The following is a 12019-nucleotide window of genomic DNA, read 5'->3' on the forward strand; positions in this document are numbered from 1 at the left end:
TCATGTATGGAACTAATGATAATTAAGTTGATTCTTAACATCACTCCTCAAGTGAAAAGGTGATGAAATTACTCTGAGCTTGCTAACTAGGAATTGAAAGTGAGTAGGGGATAGACTTTGTTAAACAGAGACTTTGTTAAACAGTCGACAATTTCTTCATGTGAAGTGTACGTCAAGCTCCAATTTTCTCTGTATTACCTTATCCCGAATGAAGTGTACGTCAAGCTCTATGTGTTTCGTACATGCATGGTAAACTAGGGTAGAAGCCATAGCACTTGCTCCCATGTTGCCACACCACATGAGGAACCGAGTTTAGCTTGACTTTAATTTCTTGCAGTAACTCTTGTAGCCAAGAGATTTCAGCTGCCAAATGTGACAGTGCCCTGTACTGAGACTCAGCACTAGATCTTGCAACCACATATTGTTTCTTGGAAGACCATGAGATAAGAGTGTCGCCCAGGAATACACAATACCCTCCAATTAACCTTCTATCATCTGGGCAACATGCCCAATCAGCATCTGAATAACAAGTGAGATTTAAGTTATCACCTGGTGTGATATGTAAGTTATTCATAGTTCTCTTCAAGTAGCTCAAGATTCTTTTGGCTGCACTCCGGTGTATGGTTATGGGACTTTTGAGAAATTGACTGTGATTATTCACTGGATATGATATGTCAGGTCTGGTGTGGGTCAAATATTGTAATGCACCAATTACAATTCGATAAACAGTAGGATTTTCGAGTGGTATACCATTATAAGCTGATAAAGGTTTGCCTGTAGTCATTGGTGTAGGACAGGATTTCAAAGTAACCATATTGACTTTCTGCAATAACTCTTCAATATAGCGGTTGTTGACGGTGAGAACTCATCAACCAAGTTAAGTTAGAAAAATAGAAACGTAGAGATTATCAAAAGAAAAACCTTAAAGATCTAATTGGAAACTCAAAGAACACTTGCAGAAGAAAAATGGTGAACTGAATTTGTATTTCTTATGGTGTAGTGCTACATTATTTTTTCCAACCCCTTTCCATGTGGAAGTGGGGTTCATTTTATAATGGGCTCTAATGGCCCTGGATACATTGTGGTCCAGGGGACTAGGTAATACACAAATACACTGTCAGGAGAGTGCTCTCAGGGGTAGTGGTGTAGGTTCCAGTACATGGGCAGGTACCATGGGAATGGCTCCACTACTTGATTCTTACGAATGTCAGAGGAGTGGTGCCAGGCATAGTGGTGCAGGTGGTGGTGGTGTCGACTCTGACACATGGTCGATGACATACAAGTAGTGCTTTTGCCATTGGTACTAACTTGTACCACCAATACCTATCTAGTACGGCCCCCAGAATCACGCCCGTGCGCTCCTCCTGGTCGTACAATTCATTCCCATACACGTGCTTTGTATTTGGAGGTCTCTCTCGTGTATCCAAGATATGCCCTTGCTCCAACCCTTTTTCATGTTGCGAAATATAAGTGTACTTGCAGCTTTGAGTATGCTAAGCAGGGGGGTCTCATACCCCGTTGGTGACACCTTCCTTAGAGAGTAAAGAAGGGCCTCATCAGTGGGGCCTAAGCTTATATCATAGGTGATGCAGGTGTGTGGGCGTAGCCGAGGCGTGCCCTGTGGACGGCCTCGTGGGAGTGGCCTCGCGGATGCTGAAGCACAGACGCAGCCGAGGCGAGGCCCTGGGGATGGTGGGCACGCTGAGGCGAGGCGAGGCCCTGGGGATTGCCTCGCGAGATGGCCTCGCATAAAGGGCTTTGTGGATGATGGACACGCCAAGGTGAGGCAAGGCTCTTAGACTGCCTCGCGTGATGGCCTCGCGGATAGAGAACGCGCCAAGGCGAGGCGAGGCTCCTGGAGCGCCTCGCGTGATGGCCTTGCGGATGATGGACGCACCAAGGCGAGGCCCTTGGAGCACTTTGCATGATGGCCTCGCATGATGGCCTCGCGTGATGGCCTCGCGGATGACGGATGCGCCAAGGTGAGGCGAGGTCCTTGCCAGGTGCGCCGAGGTGTGGCGAGAAAATGGTCTCGCGAGACGTCTGGGATGTCCGTGGGGGTCTGAGGCGAAGTGGTCATTTGGAGCAGGGTTGATTTGAGCACTAATTTGAGGGTCCAAATGGACTTCAAACATGGTTGCTTTGGACCTTCCAGGGACCTGAGGCGTGAGAGGTGGGTTCTTTATCGGTGTTGAATTTTGAGCATCCACAGCGGCCTTGTGACAAATAGATACGAGAATCATCTCTGTATAATTCTACACCTAGAAAGTAGTGTAGGGTCCCAGATTACTTTAGAGAAAACTCCTTATTCAACTTTCCAATAAACTCATTAACCTCTTGTGCTTTATTTTCTATTACTATGATATCATCAACATAGATTAAGACTATGATAACATATTGTGGTATCTTCAGCACAAAGAGAGAAGTATCAGTTTTTTAATTTTCAAAATTCCAATCTACGAGTGTTTTCTTCAACCTTTCATACCATGATCTTGGTGCTTGTCGATGCCCATAGATAGATTTATTGAGTTTACAAACATTGTTAGGCTTAGATGCATCTTCAAAGCCCTGAGGTTGTGCCATATACACATCTTCATCCAGTAGATAATTCAAAAATGCATTATTTATGTCTAATTGCAGTATATCCTAGCCATAGGTCACTACAATAGTAAGTACCACTCTAACTGTTGAAGCTTTAATGACAAGACTGAATGTTTCTCTAAAGTCCACTCCGGGTCTTTGGTGGAACCCCTTAGCTACCAGTCTCACTTTGTAGCATTGAAAGGTTCCATCTTGTTTACTGAGTTTTTCGGAAACGAATACAAACAGAATAATAAAAAGATAAGAACTGTAGAAGTGCAGAAATGTAACTAAACAAACAGTATTTTTACGTGGTTCAGGCGTTAACAAGCCCTAGTCCACGAGTCGATGTAATTATCCTTGTAAAGAATTACAGTAAGATGGCTGGTGTACAAGAACTTCACACAGTCACAGTGTTTCTCTCGGGTTCTCTTGAAGAAAATGAAGCTAGAGAGATTTTAGTAGAGTTCTTGCTATGTGATTTTTTGGCTGTCCCTCCTATTGTAAAATGAGGGGGTCTTTATAGCTAGGGTTTTGGATTAGGGTTTTTCTCTACGTCCATGAGTTTTAATTACACCAGCCATAAATAGGGGATACAATTACTGTAGTAGCATGGCTACAAGACTCTATGTGGGTATATTTACGTGAAAGTATGGGGAATACACAAAGTCAGCCGTCTTTTCCAAGTTGTCAGTGGAACAGTAGGCGAAAAGGTACCCTTAGGCGTGCTGGGATGTGTGCGGCTTTGACCTGTCGGGCGTGTCAGGCGGGATCCTGTGTCAGGTGGATATCATTCCAAATATGCCTCCTCCACGACTCGACCGCCTGGTCTTGTTCCATGCGAGGCACGGAACTGTTTCTGCGAAGACCACTTGAAGAGCTTCTCCTGGAAGGAGCTTCCCCGAAGGATACCCCTTCGGGAGTCCGGGAGAGTTGACGAGCTTCCGTGTCGCGTTTGCTGGAAAGAGTAATCCGGACACTAAACGAGAGAGGCGAAGCCTTTCTGTCCATCCGCGAGCTCTGGTCACCTACCGTGAAAGACATTGATAATTCTGCTTCCCCGAGGATATCCATCTAAACGCTATCCGGAAATCTGGATAACATTTACCCCCCAAGGTCACGGAGCTTTGAGAGATCCGGGAGCTTGTACAGTCCTCCGGGTATTCCGGCTTCTTAGATTAGGCGAGGGGGCCACCTTCTGTGTTCCCGGAAGTGTTCCTTTTTCCCGCCTGAGTGTTAGTATGAAAAAGGAAGGGAATTTCTTCTGTTTGAACTCAAGTACTCAAGTGCGGCAAGGGCCACGCGTCATGCCGGGAATGGTTCTGCGACCAAGACGTGTGCGTGAGGCGACTGGTTGAGTATGCGTGCGTCAGGCATCTGAGTAATGATTTGACGGTTTTTAATGGTACTCCGGGCCCGAGGTGGTATAATGATGGGAAATAAATACTTTATTCCCATCCGAGGAGTCATAAATAGGATCGTCGCCTCATCTCCAGCCGTTGGATCTGATGCACACGGAATGGGAAGATCGGGACCGTTCATTTGAGGAATTCGAAACGACTTCTTCCCTGCTATAAAAACGAGGGAACGGACCTTTCTTCCTCTTTACGCTTTCAAATTCTCTATCTTTCGGATTTTCAGATTCCCAAACCTTCGAACTCTCAGGCTTCCAAGCTTCCATTCCTTCGAACTTGCCACTTCTTTTGGTAAGGGATCTAGAAACTTTTCTTTTGATTTGGCAGTGGGTTTATTTGCCGAAGTTCAAGGTTTGAATCGCCATTCGTCTTTGCAGGTTTTACTTCTCGCGATCGTGCTGTGCAGTGATCCGGTTACTCCTTCAACCTTCAACTACCCGAATACCAGTAAGTATTTCTACTTTGCTCTTTCCTACCAAACCTTAGGTTGTTGGTAGTTGTTAGAGTTGAGGTTTCTGCCATTATCGCCTATGTGCATGGGTGAATTGGGCTTTGATAGGCATGCGATTGATGTGAGTCGATAAGTAGTCTCTTTTGCATGCTTTGACGATTTGCGCTTGGAAAGTCGTTTCTTGTCTTGCTTGCGTTGTTCTGGTTTGCTGTTTTAGGACATAAGCATGAACGCCTTTAGGGTGTCTTTCTCTGGAGAAACACCTCTCTCGGCGGGCTTAGGCTCGGAGTCTGAGTTTGGCTCCTTGCTGTCCTTCGGGTGGCATGGTGCCAACCCTTCGGCAAGCTCGGTGGGAGCCTCTCCAAGCAGTTTTCGGGGAGGGTCTCCCCGACACCTTTGATACCACTAGGGTATGACAAGGGTGCTGACTGCTTAGAGTGTTTTCTTCTTTGTTTCTTTTGTTCAGTGACGAACGTCTCAAAGGAACAATTCCTCGTTGCGGCGGAGGCTGATTCTGCACAGGAGAAGGGTTCCCCTGTCGCCGGCGCAAAGGGGAAAGGAAAGACAAGAGTGGTCGCGGCTAGCCCGCCGACTACCAATAGTTCAATCTGGGAGATGGACCAGAAGCTGAACCTGTTCAGGAACTACGGCATGCTGGAGCTGTACTCCTCAGAGGCAGGCCTGAAGAACATCCCAGGCCTGATGTGGCACCGTCTGTCGGTGCCGGGCGAGTCGGCTTGTCAGAGCCACGAGGGTTTTGGTGCCTGGAGCTGGGCACACATAGTGTGTGGGGCGCACTTGCCCCTAAGAAGTTACTTTGCCAATTTCTGTGTGAAGGCGGGGATTGCCCCCTTCCAGTTGATTCCCCCCAGCTACAAGCTCCTAGCGGGGTGGTTCATCTTTTGCAAGTCCCGGAAACTGGAAGCTACTACTCCGGAGGAGGTGCTGTACTTCTACGGGTTGAAGTCTCAGCCCATGAGGGGTCATTCAGACAAGGTGGGATTTTACAGGCTGGAGAGGCACCCGGACGTGATGTGTCCCACTTGTCATACCGCGAGGGTTCCAGACCTCCGGGAGTACTGGTTCCTGACGACTGGCTTCCCACTGAAGAGGGTGGCAGCCCTATCTTTGGACTTCAAGATCCCTGGTAAGTGCTCCTTCCTCTCCTTTTCAACTTTGTTTCTTTGCATTTGATTTGCCTTTCGGGAGGATCTCTAATGCTTGTATTTGAATTTTGCAGAAGTCGTTCCGCGGACACCTCGCTGTGCGGAGATGATAAGGAGGTCCAAGTTCTACGAAGGGCTCTCGGAGGAAGAGTTGACAGTAGAGGGGTGTGTGACCTCCGAATCTTTGAGGGAGTATGGGCTACTCGCCTCTTTCCAAAACATTGAGCCAGTGAGTGGCAGGGGGCAAAGTCAGGTGTCAGCTGACATCCGGGAGCAGATTGCCCTGGAGCTGTCCAAGGTGATCAACCAAGCAGCCCGGGACGAGAATACTTTATCCCCTAGTTGGGCGGAGAGGTTCCCCGACCCTCAGCCGGAGGAAGAGGAGATCGAGGCTCGCCACGCCGCGGCTTACCCTAACGAAGGGACTCCGGGGGCTGGTACCTCCGGGAGAGGTAAGACTAGTTTTCGATTGATCCACACCCCCAGCCTGTCTGAGGTTTCCCGGAACTCTCAGATGGGGTTCGATCCTCGCTTCCTTAGGCTAGATCCACGTAGGATACCCTTTGACAGATATTGCGATAGGGTAGATGAGCTCCTCGGGTGTCTGAGTGACGGTAGTCTGCCAGAAGGTGTCATCATGGTTGACCCTTCTTCCCTCAGCATGTCATTCCCGGACTTCAAGGAGTACGGGAGCTTCCTGGAGCAGGAAGCAGTGTTTTGTTTTGCTCGGGGAAGGCCATCCACGTTTCTCGTGCATGGTCGTCCCTTTCAAACTTTTCTTTTTCTTGTTTCTTGTTCCCTGCTGGCGGACTTGCTTGTGCTTTTATGTTGTTGATTGTCTTGTCTTCTGCTTATCTTCTTTTTCACTGCTTGTTGGTTCGTTAACCTTGCTCCGTATGTTTCTTGCAGAGTACCCAGAAGCCAAGATGTTGGGGAGAGTCACCTTGCTCATTAAGAAGGCTGCCACCAGCCAAGACCCGTCCAAGGGGAAAGGACGGAAGGCCCAGGCTGGTAGGGGAGGTAAAGCTGCCACCCCCAAGAGGACAAGTGACGAGGCGCAAGCGTCTCCGGGGGTAGAGAAGTCTCCTGCCGACGGGCCTTCCGAGACTATGATGGTCTCGAGTAGCAGCAGCGACGGGGAAGGGCTTGTGTTCCCCGTGAAGACGACTGGGGTGAGCAAGCGTCCCGGAGGGGATGCTGAGGGCGCTGAGAAGAAACGCCTTAGACACTCTTCTCCTGGTCGAAGGCAACAACAACAGCAACGACAGCAACCACAACTACAACAACAGCAGCAACAAGAACAACAGAGACAATCACCAACGCCACAGCGGCAGCAGCAACAACATCCAAACCAGCAGCAACAACAAAGGCAATTACTTCCGCTGCCGCAGCAGCAAAGGCAACAACAACAACAAAGGCAGTCACCTCCACCACCGCAGCAGCAAAAACAACAGACCGGGGCCTTAATACCCTGTCTGCCTCCTCCTCCAGCCCAAAGGGAGTCCACCCTTTCGGGGTTTCCTTCTTCTCAGCAAACAAACCTTCCTCTGCCTGGCCTGAAGTTCCACTTCCCGCAGAAACCAACCCGTTTCCCCGCTGCCCTCCTGGAGGGTGTAAGACGGGCCGATAATTTTTTGAAGAGGCGGTTGGAGGCTGAGAAGGCCATTACTCAGGGAAGGGCAGACAACTTGTCTGCCGTGAAGAGAGCTGAGTTGGCCGAGGGGGTGAGGTCTCTTCACCCGGCTGGAGCGGTTTTGGATGGCCCAGCCTTGGAGAAGAGGCTGGTGCCTAGGCTTGGACGTGCATTGGCGCCGTTCGGAGCGGAGATGATGGAGGACATGGCCCTGAGCTTGTGCGAGCTCAATTCTGAGAAATGGGCCATCAGTAGCAGCAAGGATCCGCTGCTGCTGACACATGCCGTGAAGCAACAATTGTCCGGGGTAAGCCGTCAGTTAAGCTTTGGGATCATCTGTCTTAGCACATTTGGTTCAGCTTAACTCATTGCGTTGTCTTTCCATGCAGGCTTCTCTGATTGCGGAACGCTCGTTTCGGGAGGTGGGTACAGTTCTGGTTCAGCTGGAGGAGAGCCAGGTGGCTCGCCAGGCCTTGGAGGCGGAGAAGCAGAAACTGACCCAACAGGCCTTGGAGGCTTCGGAGAAGATTGACCAGGCCCGGCGCACGGCTGAGGAAGAGCGTCGCTAGACTTAAGGTTAGATCTTTGCGAAGCAAAACTAACTGTCGTTGCGAACCTCATGGTGGCTGGCTTCAGGGACCTGGCAAGGAGCCCTGCGAAGCAAGGCTCGTTGCTGTCGGGGAAATTGCCACGCCTACCAGGTGCGATCCCGGAGCAGGGGCTTTGCAAAGCAAGGCCTGCTGTGTGTGGGGGATCAACCATGTCTTCTCCTGGAGCAGAAACTTGCAGTGGTCGAGGAGCTCGCCATGCATTATTTTGTGAGATCCGGAGCTGAAGCCTGCGAAGCACGGCTTACAACGGTCGCAGATCTCGCCATCTTTCGCCTTACGGGACCCGGAGCTGGAGCTTGCGAAGCAAAGCTCTACAGCGATCGCGGAATATGTCTGCAAAGGACTTGTCAGGGAGTTGGGGGTGTTTCGGCGTAGCTCTCTGAATGTGCCCCACCCCCCAGTCCTGTTCATCGCTGTGCTACACAGGAGATAATTTTCATGATGCATAATGGCAGGCATTTCAATGGCAATTTTCACATAAACACATAATTCACGTAATGCAAACATGTTCATGGCAACAAATTAACCTAAGCTTATCAATTTAAAAATTTCAAACACAATGCTAGCACATAAGTGATGTTCTGTGTATGTTTTGTTCAAGGGGCGTATGGCTATGCCTTAGCCATGTATACCCCCCCAAGTGAGCGTGGGGTCCGGACGTCTCCGGACCGCGTGGTCACTTGTTAAAACGCAGCTTTGAACGCAGGGATAAAAAGTGCAGTAAAAGTGGAGTGAATCTCTCCGTGTTTCATTAAATTAGCCTGCTAGGCACGTGTTTTACAACAGGGAGGATTATTTCCACATTTTTCACTTTTGCTAATTTCACCAAGGACTTCTGACTAGATCGTCCGGGGCCTACTGGAAGTAACGGCGGAGGTGCTCCGCGTTCCAGGCGCGTGGGACTTTAGATCCGTCGAGTCTCTTTAAGTGATACGTCCCATGGCCCACTTTTTCTTGGACTTCGTAGGGGCCTTCCCAGTTGGGTCCGAGGACTCCCACTCCTGGATCCTGCGTAGCAGGAAATACTCTCCGTAGGACAAGATCCCCAACTTCGAATGTACGACTCTTGACTCTCGTGTTAAAGTGTCAGGCTATCTTGCCTTGGTACATTTTTAGTTGGACCTGCGACTGCTCCCAGAGCTCTTCGATCATGTCCAGGGACTCCTGGAGAAGGGCGTGGTTCCGGGTAGGGTCGTAGGTATCCTGCCTGTGAGAGGGGATCATAGTTTCTACTGGGATGACGGCCTCGTAACCGAAGGTCATGGAATAAGGCGTGTGCCCCGTCGAAGTTCTCTCTGTTGTGCGATAGGCCCAAAGTACTCGCGGAAGTTCTTCCGGCCAGTGAGCCTTGCAGGCTTGGAGTTTTTTCTTCAACGTGGTCTTTAATATTTTGTTTACAGCCTCCACTTGCCCATTAGCCTGGGGTCTGGCGACTGCGGAAAAGCTTTTGATAATTCCATGCGAAGCACAGAAGTTCGTGAAGTGTTCACTGTCAAATTGCTTCCCGTTGTCGGACACAATTTTTCGTGGAAGCCCAAAACGACACACTATATTCCTGATGACAAAGTCCATTGCTTTTTTAGATGTGACCGTGTTCATAGGTTCAGCCTCAGCCCATTTGGTGAAGTAGTCTACCGCGACTATGGCATACTTCACTCCACCCTTTCCAGTTGGGAGGGAACCTACTAGGTCAATGCCCCAAACGGCGAACGGCCAGGGGCTGGTCATTAAGGTAATTTCTGTAGGCGGCGCTCGCGGAACCTTGGCGTACCTCTGGCACTGCTCACACCTTCTGACATAATCCACACAATCCTTCTTCATGGTGGGCCAGAAGTATCCTTGTCGAAGGATCTTTTTGGAGAGGCTCGGCCCGGAGGTATGGTCGCCACAGAAGCCTCCGTGAACCTCATGGATGATGGCGCTGACTTCGGTTCCGGAAACACACCTAAGGAAGGGTATGGACAACCCCCTGCGGTAAAGCTTTCCATCCATAACCACGTATCGGGGAGCTTGATACTGGAGCTTTCTTGCGTCAGCCTTATCAGTGGGGAGCTCTCCGGTGGTGAGAAATCTGAGGATGGGTCCTATCCAGGAATGGGAATGGTCGATGATGGCATTTACCCTCTGTGTCTCGGTAGTGGGTGCTTCTAAGTGCCCGATGGGCACCAAGCCATATTGGTCAATCTCCGGGTCTGTTGCAAGCTTGGCCAGCGTGTCCGCGAGTGAGTTCTGGTCCCGGGGGACCTGGCGGATTTGGTAGCCTTTGAAATGCTGCAGTAGCCCGCGGGAGAGAGACACGTAGGCAGCCATTTTTTCGCCTTTCGTCTGGTATTCCCCGGATATTTGGTTTACCACAAGTAGGGAGTCGCTGTATACTTCGATTTTTTGGGCTCCGACCTCTCTGGCCAGTCGTAATCCAGCTAACATGGCTTCGTGCTCTGCCTCGTTGTTGGATGCTGGGAACGCGAAACGGATGGCGCTCTGGAGCTGATGCCCTTGGGGAGATATTAGGATGACCCCTGCTCCAGCTCCTTTTTCATTTGAGGCTCCGTCTACATAGACCTTCCATGTGGGAAGTTCCGGGACAGGATCTTCCGGGAGGTCATTCATTCCCGAGCATTCCACAATAAAGTCCGCGAGAGCTTGTCCTTTTATGGAAACACGTGGTTGGTAGTGGATGTCGAACAGGCTCAGTTCCATGGCCCACTTAAGCAATCTGCCAGAAGACTCGGGTTTCTGCAAGACTTGTCGGAGAGGGTGGTTGGTGAGTACTTTGATGGTGTGCGCCTGGAAATATGGCCTTAGCTTCCGCGAAGAAATTAGCAAGCAGAGGGAGAGTTTTTCGATCATTGAATATCTGGACTCGGCGTCCAGTAACCTCTTGCTTACGTAATACACAGGGAGCTGGATACGGCCATCTTCCCGGACGAGAGCGGCACTCACTGCGTGCTCTGTTACAGCTAAGTATAAGAACAACGCCTCTCCTTCGACAGGTTTGGACAGAATGGGAGCTCGGGTTAAATGTTCCTTGAGGTGTTGGAAGGCTGCTTCGCATTCGGGGGTCCACTCGAACTTCTTGTTTCCTCGCAACACATTGAAGAAGGGGATACACTTGTCAGTGGCCTTGGATACGAAGCGGCTGAGAGCAGCTATCCTTCCGGTAACGCTCTGGACATCTTTGTGCTTCCGGGGGGAAGGCATATCTATGAACGCCTTAATTTTCTCAGGGTTGGCTTCCACTCCACGGGAACTGACAATGAAACCGAGGAACTTCCCAGACGAGACCCCGAAAGTACATTTCTTTGGATTCAGTTTCATTCCATACTTTCGGATCACGGCGAAAGCTTCCTCAAGGTCGTCACTGTGGTCCCCGGAAGTCTTGGATTTTACCAACATGTCATCCACGTACACCTCCATGTTCCTCCCCAGTTGGTCCTTGAACATCCTGTTTACTAGACGCTGGTACATCTCCCCAGCATTCTTCAAACCGAAAGGCATGACCACGTAACAGTAGACACCCTTGTCCGTGAGGAAGCTGGTGTGTTCCTGGTCCGCGACATGCATCTTGATCTGGTTGTATCCGGAGTACGCATCCATGAAGGATAAGAGTTCATACCCGGAAGTAGCGTCTACCATCTGATCGATTCGCGGAAGAGGGAAACAATCTTTCGGGCAGGCTTTGTTTAGGTCCGTGAAGTCAATGCACATTCTCCAGGACCCATCGGGTTTCGGGACCAGAACTGGGTTGGCCAACCACACGGGATAGTGTGACTCCTGGAGAAAGCCTATGGACATCAGCTTGTCCACTTCAGCTTTGACGGCTTCGGCCCTCACTGGGTCTAACGGCCTCCTCTTTTGGCGAATTGGAGTTGCAGATGGGTCTATGTTGAGTGCGTGGCACGCAACATTAGGATTAATCCCTGTCATATCAGCGTGGCACCATGCCAGGATATCCTGATTATTCTTCACAGTGGCCACGATCTTATCTCGAATGGCCGACGGCAGGTTTTTCCCCACTTGAATGACTTTGGTGGGATCTCCCGGGTTGAGGATCACCTCTTCGACTTCCTCCATCGGCTCTATTGCTTTCTCGATTCCCACTCTTGGGTCGAGTTCGTCAAAGTATGCCTCTTGAGCACCCCCAGTTTCTGGTAATTCTTCCG

The 12019-nt window shown here is 50.1% G+C and overlaps 1 protein-coding gene across 1 annotated transcript; it reads right to left on the reverse strand.

Moving 5' to 3' along the window:
* Positions 1-220: 220 nt before the first annotated feature.
* Positions 221-784, reverse strand: LOC133779132 (uncharacterized mitochondrial protein AtMg00810-like). The gene has a single exon (XM_062219126.1). It carries the CDS (start codon positions 782-784, stop codon positions 221-223), a length of 564 nt encoding a protein of 187 aa, XP_062075110.1.
* Between the last annotated feature and the right edge of the window lie 11235 nt (positions 785-12019).

This window comes from Humulus lupulus, chromosome 5 (assembly GCF_963169125.1).
Source record: "Humulus lupulus chromosome 5, drHumLupu1.1, whole genome shotgun sequence".
Classification (NCBI taxonomy): Eukaryota; Viridiplantae; Streptophyta; class Magnoliopsida; order Rosales; family Cannabaceae; genus Humulus; species Humulus lupulus.